A 19,521-nucleotide genomic window follows, 5' to 3' on the forward strand; every position below is an offset into this window, starting at 1 on the left:
CCCATTCCACCATTGCCTTGCAAGTGGCATTCTTTTAGGAACAGGCCCTTCATCCTATGTGTCTGTGCTGAACATGATGTCCAAGTCAAACTAAACCTCTGCTACCTGCATCTGATAAATATTCCTCCATCCCCTTCATATTAATGTGTCTACCTAGAAACCTCTTAAATGCTCCAAATGTATCTGCTTCAACTACTCATGGAAAGACAAGCCTAGGTAGGGCATACACAGTAAATAGTAGGGCACTGAGGAGTGTAGAGGAACAAAGGGATCTTGGAATTCAGATACATAATTCTCTGAAAGTGACAGGGTTGTGAAGAAAGCTCTTGACTTTCATAAATCAAAGTATAGAGTAAAAGATTTGGGATGTTATGGTGAGTTTGTGTTAGACATTGGTGAGGTCAAATTTGAAGTATTGTGTGCGGTTCTGATTGCCAAACTACAGGAAGGATATCAGTAAGATTGAAAGAGTACAGAGAAAATTTACTAGGATGTTGCTGGGTCTTCAGGAATTGAGTTACAGGGAAAGATTAAACAGGTTAGGACTTTATTCCTTGGAGTGCAGAAGAATGAGGGGAGATTTGATGGAGGTTTACAAAATTATGGGAGGTATAGACAGATTAAATTCGCGTAGGCTCTTTCCACTTAGATTAGGAGAGATAAATACAAGAGGACATGGATTTAGGATGACAGGTTTAGGGGGAACATTTTCATTCAGAGGGTGGTGGGAGTGTAGAACGAGTTGCCATCTGACTTGGTAAATGTGGGCTCACTCTTAAGTTTTAAAAATAAACTGGATAGATACATGGATAGGAGAGGTCTGGAGGGTTATGGAATGGGTACAGGTTAGTGGGACTAGTGGTATGATGTTTCAGCACAGACTAGAAGGCCAAATGGCCAGTTTTTCTGTGCTGTAGTGTTCTATGATTCCACTTCTGCCAGCCTGTTCCACACACCTTGCCCTGCACATCTATTACCCTTCCTCCCTCTCACTTAAAATGCACATCCTCTGGTGTGCAACATTTTTACCCCATGGAAAAGACTTTGACTGTCCACTCTATCAATGCCCCTCATGATTTTATAAACTTCCATCAAGTTTTCCCTTCGTTCCAACGCTCCAGAGAAAATAACCCAAGTTTGTCTAATCTCTCCCCATAACTCATACCCTTTAAATCAGGCAACATCCTGATAAACTTCTTCTGTACCCTTTCCAAAACCTCCACATTCTTCCTGTAATGGGGCGACCTGAGTTGCACAGAATATTCCAAGTTTGGCCTAACCAGTGTTATTTAGCTCCAACATGACCTTCTTATTTTTACAGTCAATGCCACACCCAATGAAGTCAAGATACCAGATATCTTTATCACCTTTTTATTAACCTGTGAGGCCATTTTCAATGAGCTATGGCCTGAACCCCCAGATCCCTCTGCGCATTAACACTTTTAAGACCCTGTATATATTCCCCTTACATTTGACCTCCCAAATTTCACTCTCTCACACTTGTCAGGTTTTCAGTGGATTTTATGGTCTCTCTATAATGGGGACCCAGTTCTAATTGTACAGTAGCATTAATTATCCCTGTCAAAAGTGACCATACCTCCATATCCATGGTCGTTACTTTGGTGATCTACCGGCTGGGCTTTGTCACATCCTGCGTTACATGGATGCACAGGTTTCCAACACCTGTTGACAGAGAGGTGACAATAGAATTTAGCATGGTGCATCTGTATTTAAGACTAGGTACAGTGAATGAAGCAACAGAGAGCAAAGATGAGAACTTGGCCAGGCTTTACTACCTACCTTGAAGAAGGGCTCAGACCAAAAACATAGGTTAAACAGGTATACTCCACTTTATGAAACTTTTCATAAGCCAAATGGTGCAAAACGAAGAAGTGATTACCATCGATTTCTATGGGAAAATTTTTGAGCATTCTCAGACCCAAAAAACCTACCAAATCGTACCAAATAACACATAAAATCTAAAATAACACTAACATATAGTAAAAGCAGAATAATATGATAAATACACAGCCTAAATAAAGTAGAATAATATATATACAGTGTAGTTTCGCTTACCAGAATTGGAAAGACATCGAGTTTTGACAGCCCCCCGACCACTCTGTGACCGCCCTGCTGGCTGCGCACTGACAGCTCTACCAGCCACTTTTTTGTAAAAGCAAAAATCCTTTCATAAAAGTGGACGCAGGTTTTTTTCGTAAAAGCGAATTTGCTCAAAGCGAATATTCGTAAAGCGGGGTATACCTGTACATCTTTACCTACTATGGACGCTGCGAGTTCCTTCAGCATCTCTGTTTGTTTACAAGGTTTACTGTTCCTTTCCTTGCTGCATAATGTGGAAAGATTGGAAAAGGCAAAAAGGCCATCATGTGCAACTCTTCACCATTTCCAGTCCTAAGTTACTCCCTGAACACCTGAAGATTTCAGAGAATTTCAGAGTTCAGCACAGGGCTGCTGGGCTTGAACTATAAAGAGAAACGGGACAGACTGGGACTTTTCCCCCTCCTAATAAAGGGCATAGGAAAGATGGATGATTACAGAGTAGGGGGACCTAAAATTACGAGGCATATATTTAAGGTGAGAGGGGCACCTTCTTCACACAAAGGGTTGGGGATATGTGGAATGATCTATCAGAATAAATGGCAGAGGTGGGCAAGTGTATCATTAAGAAGACATTTATATAAATGCAGGAAAATGAGACTAGCTTGGGTCAGCATGGACAAGTAGGACCGAAGGGTCTGTATCCATGCTGTAAAACTCTGACTTTTTATTCACTACAAGGTCATTTTCTTTAGTGAATGGTCCCAAATTAGCACAGGGTACAAGAGATTGTTTGTTCTTTGGAACCCGCAGAGGCCAGAATTCATTGCCATCCCGATGTGTACCTGAGAAGTTGGAGGTAGGTGCTTTCTCGAACTGGTGCAGTCCTTCAGGTGAAGAGCTGTTAGGGAAGGAGTTGCAGGATCTCAATCCATCAACAGCAAAGAACCAGTGATGTATTTCCAAGTCAGCATGGTACACATCTCAGAGAGCAACCCACTGTTCTTCCCCTTCTTATTCAAAGAGTTGCACAGCACAGGAACAGCTCCTTTGACCCGACTCCTCCATGCTCACCCAGTTGCCTACCTGAACTACAGATTTGTAAACACACACACTTGAATCCAAGACATGGAAGGGATATGTTTCTATTGCTGGATGTTGTGATCAGATGGTCAGTGTAGATATGGTTGGAAAAAGGGCCTGTTTTCTACAGAGGGAAATGACCAGGTCTTGCCAGGTCTGCACAGAGTGCAAGCCGCACTTCTACCACCCCACAAAGGTGCACCTGATTAAGTCATCCAGGCCCTTTGAACACCTCAGTGTCGATTTTAAGGGACCTCTCCCCTTCCACAAAAGGGAGCATTTTCTTCCTCTCTATCATTGATGAGTACTCCCGCTTCCCGTTCGCCATCCCATGTCCAGTCACATCCACTTCATCAGTCATAAAGGCCCTAGGTTCGATTTTCGCCTTTTTCGGGTATCCCAGCTATATACATAGCAACCAGGACTCATCCTTTAGGAGTGAAGAGCTACGTCAGTACCTGCTAGCAAGAGGCATCGCATCCAGCAGGACTACTAGCTACAAACCCCGGGGGAACAGGCAGATTGAAAAGGAGAACACCATGGTCTGAAAGGCTGTCAAACTGGCCCTCAAGTCAAAAGGCCTTTCAGACTCACACTACCAGGAAGTTCTTCCTCTGGCCCTCCATTCCATCCGGTCGCTACTATGTAAGCAACCAAAACTATCCCTCACGAGCTCCTATTCAATTTCGAGAGAAAGTTGGCATTGGGAACTACACTCCCAACCTGGCTCACCACTCCTGGTCCGGTCCTTCTCAGGAAGCAGGTGAGGAGAAGCAAGATTGACGCCCTGTGGAAAGGGAGAAACTGCTCCACACCAATCCCTCATATGCCTATGTGGAGTACCTGGATGGCAGGGAGGACACCGTCTCCATCAGGGACCTGGCATCCACTGGAATAGAGGGTCTGTTGCCTCAAGTGCCCTATGAGCTGTGGAGCTCATTCTCACCACTCCCAGTCAGGGCCTCAGGGAATCTGGTTCAGGAGGAAAATGCGTCCCCTCCACTGAGGAGCTGGAGACCTCCCCCCCCACCACTCCTCCCTCATAAGGGGACCAGAAGACCCAAGGAGTCCAAGGCCCTCCCAAGCTTAGGTGCTCCACCAGGATCTCCACAACCCCAGACTGCTTAAAGTTGTAAAAAACTGTATATTTTTCAATTTTTTTTTTCTGAATCATTGTTCTTTGTCTTCATCCACAGACCCTAAATTCTGCAGGAAGGGGTGAATGCAGTGAACTGAGATTCACTGGTGGCATGTGGTACTGAGCCATTTTGAAGACCACTGTAAGTCCCTACCCTCTGTAATAAGCTAATAAAAGCATATGTTCTCCTTCCTGTCATGAGAGCTTATTCATGCTACAACAAGACACTGAGGTGACCATAGTATTGTGTGTAGTCTGGTCACCCATTATACAAAGGACATCAGTAAATCGGAAGGGGTGCACAAGAGATTCAGCAGGGATATTGCCAGAATTGTTAAGCTACTGGAAGAGGTTGCATAGGCTGGGACTTTTTTCCTCAAAATATACTGTAGGAGGCTGAGTGGTGATTTAATAGAGTTTTATAAAATCATCCGGGGGATGGATAAAGTGAATGCTCAGTCTTTCTTTTCATCATAGATGATTTCAGAACTAGAGAGCATGAGATGAATAAAGAGAGATTAAAAAGGACCTAAAAGACAATTCCTTTACTCAGACTGTGGACTGTCTCTGGAACAAGGTGTCAGGGGAAGCTATTGAAGAGGGCCTCTGACTTTTAGGGTGGCACAATTGGCATAAATGTTAGCGCAACACCTTTACAGTGCCAGTGATCGGGACCAGGGTTTGAATCCCACGCTGTCTGTAAGGAGTTTGTATGCTCTCCCAGTATCTGCATGGGTTTTCCCAGGGGGCTCTGGTTTCCTCCCACCATCCAAATCATACCAGGGGGGTTATAAGTTAAATAGGTGTAAATTGGGGGGCATGAACACGTGGGCCGAAATGGCTGTTACTATGCTGTACATCTAAATTTAATTTAAATTAAAAAATTTGGACGGATAGATCAATAGGAAGGATATGGACCAAAGCCGGGAAATGGACGTGCCCAAAATGCAAACCGTGTGACTCTTATGTTGGTGTGGCCCAGTAGCACAGCAGATAGAATCTCTGCCTCACAGTGCCAGCAGCAAAGGTTCAATCCTGATCTCAGGTGCTGTCTGTGGAGTTTGCACATTCTCTTATGACCAGAGTAGCCCAGTTCCCTCCAGTTTCATCCCACTGCCTAAAGGTGTGCGAGATGGTTGCTGTAAATTGATCCGAGAGTGTTGGTTGGTGATAGAATCCGAGGGAAATGTGGGGAGAATAAAACGATTAGTGTAAAATTAAGTCTTTGAAGGCTGGCACAAACTTGATGGGTCAAAGGGCTTATTTCTGAGGCAACTTCAGTGTAATCGCTGATTTCCATAGCTGTTACAATGCAGAGGCTTCTATTTGCATTTGGCACTGACCCCACAACTCTTACCCCAGGTACATTGCACAATACACCCCCATTTTTGTAAAGTCATCAAACTCCCTGCTAAAACATTGCCTAAAATCTGATTGTAAAGTACAGAGATTTCTAGCTGTGGATATCTGGGCTGAGTGTTTGGGGAAGTGGAATGTACAATAAATCATTAATTGCAACCAGAACTGACTGGCAGGTCTGAAATAGTTGTGGTTACGTGAATGCAGATTGAACTCATTTAAGTCGTCATGTAACTCGGCTGTTTGTATTCAGAATGCAACAGCAACTGAGATAAAGTTTTAACTGTCTATTCTGCATCTTATTTGGAAAGATTTGTGGAATGCATTTGAGTACATTATAGCCAGTGAAGTACTTTGGATGCATAGCAACTCTGATTCTTTTGTATGCAGCAAGGCCCTGCAATGTAATAATGGACAAATAATCTGTCCAGGTTTTATTGAAAAAGATACACTGGAGAAAACTCATGTACTTCCCCCCACCCCCCCTTCCCCTACCACCACCACGCCCCCCCTCCCCACCACCATGTCTCCTCCCCTCCCCCCCACCCCGACAAGAGAAATTTTAGACAGGGCTTTGGATTAACATTTAATTCAGAAGGCTGCAGACAGAACTTTCTGACTGCTGAACCCTCTACTCCACTGAGATATGAAAACTGAATTTCCAATTTAAACGGTCCCACTCTCCGAGTTCATATTGTGTTATGATAAAGGGTCCTGACCCAAAACCATGACCGTCGCTTCTTTCCATGGATGCTGCCTGACCCAGAGTCAGCTTTCACCTATTTGTTCAAAGTTCCAGCATCTGTAGATTTTATACTTTTCTCAGAACATAATAGGAACATCTGGCCCATTGAGCCTGCTCCAGTATTCAATAAAATCATGGCTGATCTGGCTGTGGACTCGGCTCTCTTTACCCATAGATCCCAATAACCCTTAATTCCCCTATTCTTCAAAAATCTCTCTCTCTGTCTTAAATACATTTAATGAGGCAGCCTCCATGTTTCTTTGTGAAGCCCACAAAAGATCTCCATGAAAATAGGTTACCACAAATCAACTTTCATTCCACTATTTATACTGTTGCCCTGCATTGGAACACCATTGTTACCAAGTCTTCAGGCAAATTTTCCCAAAATGAAACATTTAATTGGGGTTTGAAACAGACTTACATTGAGGACCAGGAGAGGAGTTTGTGTAGATAAATGTCTATCTGATTGAAACATAAGAACATTTTTTTCATAGCATGGGCTATGTGTTGAATAAACAAGAACCAAACATTTCCAAAGAATGAATATTAGAATATTCTTTTCTGTTTAAACTTGAGCATCAGGAATGCAAATCATGAAACCTGTTTGAAGTTTCAAATCAAAGGTCAGTCAATGCATGCAATCCTATGCTTAGATATTTAAACAGGAAACGATAAAGATCAGATGGCAATTTCAAGGTACTGTATCGCCCAAATAAAATCTCATTGGATGAGCTCATTGTAGGTATAAAGAATCAGATCACAACATTCTTTCACATCAACATTCAGCACTCTGTCTGACAGTACACCTCGAACTGATAATCAAAGCAAATTAACTTTTCAAAACACCTTCCTAAATTTTGCCCAAGCTCTTCACATTTTTCTTGTACCTCTGGGAGACTTTGAGTTGTCAGAATATGGTCTGAGTCTCTCTGATCATTTACCATCAATCTGCATATTACTGTATTGTGAAGATTGGCAGAAACAATTGGGAACCTTTCCAGACACCAGAGGCAGAACTTTGTGACCAGTGAGGTCCAGAGATTCCTCCAACAATTTTTTGATCAGATATAGAAGAATGAGATGGTCAAAAATATTCAAGGTGAGGGAGAAAGCTTATTTTACATGGTACAGGTTGATGGATTCTTGACCTCTTAGGAAATCCCACTATCCATGTATAGGACATGCATTACACCAGCGGTTCTCAACCATTTTCTTTCCACTCACATACAACTTTAAGTAATCCCTATGCCATCGGTGCCTTGTGATTAATAAGGGATTGCTTAAGGTGTGATGTGAGTGGGTTGAGAACCACTGCTCCAGACCCAATTGTTACCGAAATATTTTGTTTGATGAAAATTGTTATTGGTCCATTTCCTTTGGAGTTATGAAACCGTACACATAATGAGTCAATTAGGTATGATTAAAAGTGATTTTCAAACTTTTTCTTTCCACCCACATACCACCTTAAGCAATCCCTTACTAATCACAGAGCGCCGATGGCATAGGGATTACTTAAAGTGGTACATAAGTGGAAAGAAAGAGGTTGAGAACCACTGCATTACACATTTTGTAATTAACAAAAGAGTAACACAATGAAAACCCAGCTTTAAGGGCTGTTGAAGCTTTAAGGGCTGTTGAAGTTCAGTCACCAGCGAATTCAAGGCAGACATTATTACATTTGGATATGAAGAGAATCAGGGGAAATGGGGTGAGTGCAAGGTTGGACCAGAGGTAGAAGATTTTACTGAAGGGCAGAGTGGGTTCAAATGGCTGTATAGCTTACTCCTGCTTGGGTGACCAAATGTAAGTTCTTGGAAGTCATTATCTCGAAGGATCTTTCCTGGACCCAACACACGAATGGCATCATGAAGAAAGCACATCAGTGCCTATACTTCCTCAGGAGTTTGCAGAGGTTTGGTATGACATCGGAAACCCTGGAAAATTTCTTCAGACATATGGTGGAAAGTGTGCTGACCAGCTGCGTCACAGTCTGCTTCCCTGCAAAAGGTAGTGGACACAGCCCAGGAAATCGCACACAAATCCCTCCCCACTAATCAGAACATCTACAGGGAACACTGCTGTAGGAGAACAGCAGCAATCATCAAGGATCCACCTCACCCAGCACATCAGGAAAGAGGTAGTGATGCCACCAGGTGCAGGAACAGCTGCTACCCCTCCACCATCAGACTCCTCAACAATAAACTCAATCAGGGACTCACTTAAGGACTCTTGTACTTTATTGATTTTTTTTCCTCTCTGTATTTCACAGTTATTTCTTTATTTGTATATATGTGTAGGTCAAGTACGTTTTTGTTTGCACTACAAATAAGTGGCAATTCTGTCTCACCCACAGGAAAAAGAATCTCAGGGATGTATGTGATGTCACGTATGTTCTCTGACAATAAATCTTAAATCTGCTTCTTATAATCATTTCTGCAACTAGCCCTGGCAGGATACAAGCTCCCATACTGTCACTGCAGGCACTTAATTCGACCCAATCAAAAAACAACTTTTCACAATAATGTAGCAAATGACAGTCCTTGCCGATAGAAAATGAACTGCACTTTAATTTAAATTTAAAAATACAGCTCGGTAACAGGCCCTTCTGGCCCATGAGCCCATGCCGCCCAAATACACCCATGTGGTGCATTAACGTACCAATCCTGTACATCTATGGAACATCAAAGCAACCAGAGTATCTGGAGGAAACCCACGAAGACACAAGAACAAATTCCTTTCAGGTGGAGTGGATTTGAACATGTGTTGCTGGTGTTGTGATAGCACTGCACTAACTGCTATGCTAACCATGTGGCCGTAACTTGCTTCCATTGTCCGCTAACCCCTGCTGTTCCTTCCAGCTACTGGTTCAAATGTTGCCCCAGACAGCATCGTGTCCACGAGCTCTACCTCCTGAAGTGAAAAGAACACCGCTACTTTCGAAGAACATGAGGAGATTTGACATGTCATCGAATACTCTTATCAGACTGCTACAGATGCACTGTGGAAATGCACTAACTGGTTGCATCACAGCCTAGTTTAGGAATTAGTGTCCCCAGGAATGCAGAAGGCGGCAGAAGGTAGCAAACATAGCCAGATTCATCACAGACTCTGATCTCCCATCTACTGTTGACATCAATGAATGTCCCCATCACCTTGCTCACAATCTCATCTCACTGCTACTTTCAGGCAGAAGGTACAAATACCTGAAAACTAGCATCTTTAGGTCCAAGAGCAATTTGGTTTCCAATTTCTCATTAGGGTAGCACAAGAACCTCTCCATACAACCCTAGTCCTAACCTTACACAATTCCAGAGCAACCAAAAGATCTGTACTATTTAAACATCGCTTCTTTCCAGCAGTGACTGCAACTGTGAATATTTATCCATCCTTTTATATTTATTGTTTTTATTTCTGTATTGGCACATTGTGATAATTTATACTGTTGAAGTTGGTTATTCTTGGCTATCTGCAACAAGTAAGAATTTTGCTGCATCTGTAGATTGTACATAACAAAAAAGTTTTGTATCGCTCTGCCACATCCATTGAGGACACACAGTAAAGCCTAATCCTCTCTCTCCAGTCTCCTTGCTCTCACCGACCATGCTTATTGTCACAGGTATAAAGGTACAGCAAGAATGTTCATTTTGTGTGCAATCCAACTGGTCAACCCACAGTACAGCAGTAAAATGACAGTAGAATGCAGAATTAAGAGAGATCAGTTACAACAGAGCAATGGCAACATAACTAGGGTGAGGTCCATTCAGAAGTCTGATGACAGCAGGAAAGAAGATCTGTACAACAACTTTCTCATCATTTGCTCTTCAGGTTCCAGGCACTGTGCAACAACAGTTGACAGTCCACAAACCATTCTGCCCATTGCTCTGGTGCCCCCACCTCACTTGAGGTTGAACTGCACACCAGCAATATCCAGGGGGGATTGAAGCTCAAGGCCTTCACAGCCAAGGAATCACAAGGGGGTTCAAGAGGAGTGTGTGCAGCCCTCCTACCCAGCAAGACCATATCCCAGGTCTTGGGGGAGGTGGATACTTCATATGATTCACACCAATCCCATGAGATAGAGACGACGCAAGTGGGGAGCATTAATCCAGGTAACATGGAGCACTGTTAATGGTGAGCTGGCTCAGCAGGCAGAATTCACCGGCCACAGGGTCATGGTGGAGAGGTGAAATGCAGAGGGTTGAACTTGAGGAGGAAGCCAAAGAGGGATGGTGGGGAAAGGGAGGGAAGAGGAATGGGGAGGAGGTGAGGGAGGAAAGGGGGGGGGGGGAGAAAGAGAGGAAAATAGGAGATAGATGAGGAAGCGAGCACAGAGGGAAGAAGGGGAGGGAGAATGAGAGGTTGGGAGGAAGATGAGGGGAAGAAAGGGAAAGAGAGCACATGACAAGGGAGGGGAAGGGAGGATGGGAAGAGGCATGGAGGATAGAGTCTGAGGCGGGGGAAGTCGAAGGGAGCAGTGATGGGCAGGGGAGAGGACCCATGAGGGATTCCTGAGTTTGATGCACTCTGAGCTCACCCACAGGAGGGCAAGTGTAGGATCCTGGCTAAAGGCGGCATCCGAGGAAACCACCCTCCTCCACCCCCCCCCCCCCCCCCCCGAGCCCCTGTACCGGGCCGCCGGTGACAGCCCGCCGGGGTAGGAAGCTCCCAGTCCGGGGAGAGGGAACGGCCGGACCTGGCCGCCCACCGTGCCGGGGCACCTCCTGCCACGCTTGTACTCACGCTGCCTGCAGCCCCCTCACACCGGCACCGAGTGGCCCCAGACCGCCATCCCCGCCGCCGCCGCCGCTCGCGTCTCCCTCCGGCCACGTAGCGCAGGGGAGGCGGGGAGCAGGGGGCGCGGAGCGCGCACACGCGGGCCGAAGCGCGCGGCCGGATCGGCGGGGCAGTGTTCACCCCGAACTCCGGGTGTGCATCCCAACACACACACTCGGAGCTCTGGATATATAACTCCACACATCCAGGACTCCGTGGGTCCTCCCCGACACACAGCCCCAACTCCAGGTAAGTCGCCAGCAAACAGTCCGAACTCCTGGTCGGCAACCCAACACACACTGGTCAACGCAAATACACCCCAACACACACCCGAGATCGGGTGGATACTCACACCCATTCCAAACTCTGGCTGCACAACCCCCAATTCACACTCCAAACTTAAGATGTACACCCCAACACCCTTCCATATACCCGGTGAGCACATCCCATCACCAAGTGCTCATGCAAACCAACACCCAGCACACCACGTATACATACCCACACACCCCCTTCTCACTGGGCGTGCAGCCCTGTCATAGCATGTGCACCTCAGCATCCCTTAAACCACCATCACCATCACCAGCCCCCTCCATCACCAAGGGTACACTGACCTCCTCCATCACTGAATGTATACTCCAACGCATCCCCCATCACTGGGTGTCCACCCCAACGCACCTCCATCACCGGGTGTCCACTCCAACACATCTCCACCACCGTGTCGACTCCAACGCACCTCCATCATTGGGTCTCCACCCCAACACACTCCATCATTGGGTGTACAACACAACCCAACCCAACACACTCCATCATTGGGCATACAACCCAATGCACCTCCAACACCGGGTGTCCACTCCAACACATCTCCACCACCGTGTCGACTCCAACACACCTCCATCATTGGGTGTCCACCCCAACACACTCCATCATTGGGTGTACAACCCAACACACTCCATCATTGGGCATACAACCCAATGCACCTCCATCACCGGGTGTCCACTCCAACACATCTCCACCACCATGTCGACTCCAACGCACCTCCATCATTGGGTGTCCACCCCAACACACTCCATCATTGGGTGTCCACCCCAACACACTCCATCATTGGGTGTACAACCCAACACACTCCATCATTGGGCATACAACCCAATGCACCTCCATCACCGGGTGTCCACTCCAACACATCTCCACCACCATGTCGACTCCAACGCACCTCCATCATTGGGTGTCCACCCCAACACACTCCAGCACCAGGTGTCCTCCTCAACACACCTCCAAACACCAGGTACAATAAAACATATCCCAGATCACCCTATGAACAATTCAAGACATCCTTGGTGAGCACATTCGAGATGGGCTGAAGAGCCTGTTATTCCTTGGTGCCATGTAATATTCTACTTGTGTAACATCCATGTATTATAAATATTTCAGTAAAACTTGGATTAACATTTTCCTGACAATGGCTGAGGTCTATACCATTGAATATTTTTAAAGATAAATATTTGATAAACTGGGGATCCTAGTTTATTATGAGTAAGGGGAATGCAGAGTTAAGGTTACATTCTGTTGATTTTAATAGGTGTTGCAGATTTGAGGGGCCAAATCTTGCTCTTGATCTCCAAGTTTGTGTTCATATTTATTAGGGAAACTGGTATATGCACACACAGAATAGGCTTTTGCACTAATGCTAAGATTTTGGATTTTGACTGATCCAACACCCAAGAGCCAATGTAGTTTCACATCATGTTGACACTCCATATTGTCTCCTACAGACCCAGTTCCATCTCTCCCATATCTCTCAATGTTTTTGAAGGGGATAGATTGTGGGGGTTAGTGTAGGTCACAAACACAAACACTTTACAAAACAGATCTCATTTAAAATGCAAGAGCTTTGCTCAAATCAGACACCCCGGGCCCAGGGCCTTTGTAGGAACAATGAAAACTGTTTTGCTAGAGGTTTTCATGAGGAGGTGAAAATAGAAGAACCCGAGCTCAAGAGACTTCACAAGTTAGTGTTAATTGGACATGCTGTGGAGTAATGGATTATTGTTTTGAAAGCAACAGATGAACGGGCTCAGAAGTTTGGGTCTGGTGCCACAATCTAAGAATGCAGTTGCTGTTCTAAGATGATCATGTGGTTTTGCAAAGGGGGGAGGGGGTAGAGAGCCCTTCTGCAGTGGCTTTTGGAGGCTGCAGCATGCCAGCTGGTAGCTTGTTGAAACCCCATTTTGAAGATGGGTTGTGAATTCTGATTTCAGCCTGTTGAAACCCTTGTAGTCCTTACAAGAGGAAATGGCTGGTTAGAGTTTCACCTGAAATAAGGGAAACAAGAGGAACTTGGTGGTGGCCTGGACAAAGAGGTTATCATTTGGAAAACCCTGATGGGGCAAGTTTCTTCGGCAAGACACTAAAGTGGCTGATCGGAGGGTATCAGTTTGTGTATGTCCAACGAGCAACAAATCTCTCTGAAACCAACAAGAACCTTCCTGAGTGGTAACCAATTACCTTTAAGTACCAGAGCTTGGGGAAAATTCATAAATGTTAATTTCTGTGCACAGTATAAGAATTGCCTGATACCGGTGACTTGGAAAAGTGAAGGAAGATTGGACTGTGAATCAAATAACTTTTCTGAACTTATACACATTACATACATGTGTGCTTAGAATTAGAATGGGGTTAATAGTAATAAGTTAAAGTTTGATCCTTTTTAATGTTTAAAGAAAATTAAAAGTAATTTTTGTTTAAGTAACCATTTGTCTTAGTAAATTTCTATTGCTGCTGGATTTTGCGGTCCTCTGGGCCCATAACATTACCTCATACTGCTTGGAAAAGAAGCCATTAAAGCACTCATTCTACCCAGCCACACTCTCTTCATCCCCTTCCTGTTAGGAAGAATCATGAATGTGTTTTCACACACGACCAGATTCAAAGGCAGTTTCTTGCTTACCATATCAGTCCCCGAATGAATCCCAAAACAGTAAAATTATGCTGCCTTTGCTCTGTACCAATCGATCTCTCTCAATAACCCTGATGTCTTACTTGTACTATGCACGAGATGTCCATTGGTCTGATTGCAAAACAATCTCTATCATTGCATCTTTGGTAAACATGACAATAGAAATAGATTTGGAAATGTTTCACTTAATCTTTTACAGTTTTGTTTTGCAACAGTATCAATTATCCAGTTATTTCATAATTTTTGTTTATCCTTTTCCTATACAGGTTCATGGCTTGAAATTTGCTTGTTCTCATTTGGAGGCACTGAAACAACTTTGGGTGCACGATACAGTGCTCGTGCGAGATCTCAAGGTAGACTCAAATCAGGCAAAAGAAAATCTTGCACTGTGCTTGTGGACAGAAAATTTAATTGAAGAGCAGTGATAAATTTGAGGTGGCTTGTTGTTTTTATTGTCACATTCAAACTAGACAAGAATGAAAATGTTTATTTTATATTATCTTGCCACATCTAAGAAATAAATTGATGCATGTTTTACACTCAATTGTTTTGGGTGCAGTTTCATTAATATAGTGTGTGTCAGTTGTGTTTATATATGTTGATACAATGGCTATAGCAGCAGAAATATTCCAATTAATTTAAAAATTTTATTTAATTAAATATAATTAAATTTTGGATGGCATGGTTGGTGTAGTGTAATGCCTTTACAGTGCCAGCGATCAGGAGCTGGATTTGAATCCCATGCTGTCTGTAAGGAGTTTGAATATTCTCCCAGTGTCTGCGTGGGTTTTCTCTCCATTGTTCATAACGTACTGGGAGTGAGGGTTAATTGGGTGTAAATTTGGCGGACGGACTCATGGACTGAAATGGCCAGTTACCATGCTCTATATCTAATTTTTTTTTAAATCATGAGTCTGCTACCAGAAGAGAATTTGCCCCACATATTTTACCAGAGGACAATGTTCCTTATAAAGTATCAGAAGTAGCTGAAACACTTTACCCTCCAGATGTGGAAATAGGAATCCTAGTTTTCACAAGTAAACCTCAAGCAATGCTTAAGATATCAATGTAATGAAATGGACTGAGTGAATTCTTTAAACACAATATATAATCTGATTACTTTTTTCATTTACAATAAAGAGACGAGTCAGTATGCAGATACTGAGAAAGGAAAATTGTCAATAATCATCAATCATTGCAATCCCAGTGTTAGAGAATACCTGCTGATGGAGCTGGGTCCAGAAACACTTGCCAAAAATACATTTAATCAAATATTCGACTTGATGAGACACAATCCCGTTCTGGTTTCTAGTGCAGACCACAACTTTGCACCTGTTTTGCGCTTTGATTTCAATCCTTGTAATAAAATGTAATAATTAAAAGTAGATGAGATTTTCAGATTTGCTGTTCCTAATCAATGTTAGAGTTTACATTTATCCTCCAAGCAAATGCATCTGTGCACACATAACCACACATGCTCTCAAAGAGTATACGTACACTATCATGCAACATCTCTTACTCACATGGTCTCTCCCTATCACAGACAATTTTGCTGTCTCTCTCTGACACACACTCCCTCACTCTCACACACTCCCTCACTCTCACACACTCCCTCACTCTCACACACTCCCTCACTCTCACACACTCCCTCACTCACACACTCCCTCACTCTCACACACTCCCTCACTCTCACACACCCCCTCACTCTCACACACCCCCTCACTCTCACACACCCCCTCACTCTCACACACCCCCTCACTCTCACACACCCCCTCACTCTCACACACCCCCTCACTCTCACACACCCCCTCACTCTCACACACCCCCTCACTCTCACACACTCCCTCACTCTCACACACTTCCATTCTCACACACTTCCATTCTCACACACTTCCATTCTCACACACTTCCATTCACACACTTCCATTCACACACTTCCATTCTCACACACTTCCATTCTCACACACTTCCATTCTCACACACTTCCATTCTCACACACTTCCATTCTCACACACTTCCATTCTCACACACTTCCATTCTCACACACTTCCATTCTCACACACTTCCATTCTCACACACTTCCATTCTCACACACTTCCATTCTCACACACTTCCATTCTCACACACTTCCATTCTCACACACTTCCATTCTCACAAACTCATTTAGACACAGTGATTTTGGAATGTCACCTTCAGCATTTTCTTTTATTTCAGATTTCAAGCTGCTCTTTCAATGTTTTCAGACAACACAAACTTATGTTTTAAAAACATGATAACTTTTGCAGAAAAGCTTTGAGAAAATAAAAAACCTGCAGTCAATTGAAATCTGAGATTAAAACAGAAAATGTTAGAAACAGTAAGCAAGTCACCCAGCATCTATGGAAAGAGGAACAGAGCTAACATTTCAGGTTGCAGACCATTCATATGAACTGAGGAGAGAAAAACAATTTAGTTTTAATTTGCAACGAGATGGGGAATGGATAGGACAAAGGGAATGTCCACGACAGGACAAGTCCATGGTTGCCACAGAGATGAGTTGTGAGATGCTCTGGTCAAATCAGTTAGTGGGAAAGTTAGAGAGTGACAACACAAACAAAGCATGGTACCATGTTGCAAATGGCAGTTTAGGGCGTGTTAATGGAGAGAGGAGAACTCACGCTTCAGTTGAATAACAATAATAGCCAGTTCTAAATATAAACACATCTGGTCTATTATCCTCCTGCTGTGAAACTTGTACATCTGTTTTTATAATCCAATTCATGTGTAAATTTATCACAGAAGCATAAAACACCAGACGCTGAAGCTGCTGAAAAGAGTCAGCAGGTCGGGCAGTATCTGTGGAGGAGTTCATTTCATCTCAATGATTTCTCATCATTAAAGGTAAAGGGAATATTAAGATGCAGAGTGAGGTAGGTAGGGGAGGGGAAGGGGGTCAGAGATAAAGGAAACAAAGGTTGGAATGGGAAGGACTGTGATGATAAATGACAGAAGGAACAAGGTATAGGCGGGTGGGAGTGATGGAACTGGGTCTGTAGGAGACAAATAAATGTGTGAAATTACCTGCAGAAAACACAGCGATAAAAATGTGTTTAATCTCAAAGGAATGAAAGTGATTTGCCTGTTATGTTAAAATAATTGACTAAAATGAGAAATTAAAGATGGCGCAAAAGGCAATGAAGTCTGAAGATTAGAAATAAAAAGCAATAAATCATCATCTTAAAGCAAAACTTTGTGGGCTGTGCCCTTTCTTAAAGTGCCAGTAATATCATTAGATTCTCAAAAAACGATAGCTTAGGGTTCTAAAACCAGGTCAAAGCAATGGACTTAAAGACATCCTTATCTGGTTCCACGCTGAAAATTAAATGGTTTAGAATTCTGAGAATTAGTAAGAACACAGGCAGAAAGGGAATATATCTAGTAACTTAATCCATTGAATAAAATCACCACCAAAATTTAAATTTTCTAAAGTCTTAAATAAATAATTCCATTCTCTCTGATCAAAAGCCTTCCCTGCATCCAGAGTTATCACAGATTTCAAAACCTCCTTAGAAGGAGAATATATAATATTTAATAAACAATGTATATTCAAATGGGAGCACTGATTTTTAATAAATCCAGTCTGATCATCAAATATAATAAATGCAAAATATTTTCAAGTCCACGAGCCAAAACTTTAGATAGAATTTTAGTGTCAATGTTGAGTAGAGAAATTGGTCTGTATGAAGATCAGTCAACTGGATTTTTATTATTTTTAAGAATTAGTGAAATGGAAGTCTCATAAAAACTGTGGCAACTTGCTAAATTTAAAAGAATCAGAAAAAAATAGATCACAGGTGAGGTGAAAAGGCCTTATAAAATTCTATAGGAAATCCATCAGGACCTCCCAGAATGTAGTGAACGTACAGCCTCGGCAATTTCTTCAGATGAAATAGGTTGATTCAATTGCTTGATAGTACAGGAATATACAATTGATCTAAAAAAAAATTCATTAGAATATTATCCTTAGGAAAGTCAGAACTATACAGTTCAGAATAAAATTCCTTAAAGGTATCATTTATTTCTAAATAATCAGTTGTCATAACCATTTGTTTTACAAATTTCTTTGATTTGTTGTTTGGCTACTGACGATTTTAATTGATTAGCCAATAAGTTACCTGTTTTATCTCCATGTATATAAAATTGACTTTTACTTTTTAAAAGTTGGATTTCAATTGGATAAGTTAAAAGAAACTCATATTTAGTTTTAATTTCAACATGCCATTTAAATAAAGCAAGGTCTTGAGCCAAAGCATACCTTCAATCTAATTGTTTCCATTGGTTAGCTAAATAATTTTTCTCTTTATTAGCCTTTTACCTAATACTTGCAGTACAAGATATAATTTGTCCCATAATAAAAACCTTAAAAGCATCCCAAACATTAAGACTGGAAGTCTATTTAACAGTCTTTTTTTCAAAAAGGAGAGTAATTTGTTCCTCCAAGAACTTAAAAAATTAATTTTCAGATAGCAGGGTTGAATTAACATGCCAATGTCTGATTTTTTGGGGAAGACTTGGAAAGTTTAAGGATAATAACACAGGAACAAATTAATGGGACCATTTAACTATCAATAAAAAATAGTCAATCCACAAATATGTATGGTGAAAGTAATAAAAAAATGAATATTCCCTGTCTTCTGGATGAAAAAAATGCCAGACATCAATAATACCATATTTTAATTTTAAAAATTGAACAAATAAAGCCAATTTATTCAAAATGGCTGGTTTAGAAGACAAATTATCTAAAATCAGATCTAACCAGCAGTTAAAGTCCCCTCCCATCACTAATGAATAAAGACTCAGATCAGACAAGAATGAAAAGAAAATTCAAAAAATCCAGAGTCATTCACATTTGGAGCATAAACATTAGCAAACACCATCAATTTATTATACAATTTCCTTGTCACCATAACAAAGTGACCATTTGTGCCTGAAACAACATTATGTTGAACGAAGGAAATTGCGTGATCTATAAAAATCAATATCCCTCTGGATTTAGCCTGAAATGATGAGTGAAACTGCAGTCTATTCCATTGTCTAAAAAGATGCATGTTATCACTATTATTTGCAAAAATATAATTGGGACCCGAAATTTTTTTAGCATAAGCAAAAATCTTATTTTGTTTTACAGGGTGATTTACCCCTTTTAACATTAAAACTAAGTAACTCAATTAATTGATCCATTTTAACTGTTGAAAAAACAAGAAGCTAACAAATAGGGAACTTATGTCACTCATTCTTAACAAGCATCGAAAGTAGAGTGGCCAAAACACGTGTGATTATACAAAGCCAAAACAACTTTCAAAAAAAATTAAACCCCCCATCTCCTTCCACCCAAACCCAAAAAGCTGACCAATAGACAGATAGCATGCAGCT

The 19,521-nt window shown here is 42.4% G+C and overlaps 1 protein-coding gene and 1 long non-coding RNA gene across 7 annotated transcripts in view; one reads left to right on the forward strand and one right to left on the reverse strand.

Annotated features, from left to right (window-relative positions):
* phldb2b (pleckstrin homology-like domain, family B, member 2b) overlaps nt 1–14,203 on the reverse strand; it is a 140,706-nt gene extending 126,503 nt beyond the window's left edge. For 2 of the 6 annotated variants that reach the window (XM_069889484.1, XM_069889482.1), the window contains exons 1-2: nt 11,124–11,366; nt 1,598–1,683 (exon numbers count right to left, since the gene is read on the reverse strand). In XM_069889484.1, coding sequence (XP_069745585.1) covers nt 1,598–1,609 — 12 coding nt within the window. In that variant the 5' untranslated portion in view covers nt 1,610–1,683; nt 11,124–11,366. Of the gene's footprint in view, nt 1–1,597; nt 1,684–11,123; nt 11,367–14,100 lie in introns of those variants that run through there. The other 4 variants (XM_069889483.1, XM_069889485.1, XM_069889486.1 and 1 more) reach the window with 4 other exon arrangements.
* LOC138738722 (uncharacterized) lies at nt 10,965–14,653 on the forward strand. Its single transcript, XR_011341706.1, has 2 exons — nt 10,965–11,405; nt 14,376–14,653. It is a non-coding gene; the product is annotated as an uncharacterized lncRNA (long non-coding RNA).
* The last annotated feature ends 4,868 nt before the right edge of the window (nt 14,654–19,521 follow it).

This window comes from Narcine bancroftii, chromosome 7 (genome assembly GCF_036971445.1).
Source record: "Narcine bancroftii isolate sNarBan1 chromosome 7, sNarBan1.hap1, whole genome shotgun sequence".
Taxonomy (NCBI): domain Eukaryota; kingdom Metazoa; phylum Chordata; class Chondrichthyes; order Torpediniformes; family Narcinidae; genus Narcine; species Narcine bancroftii.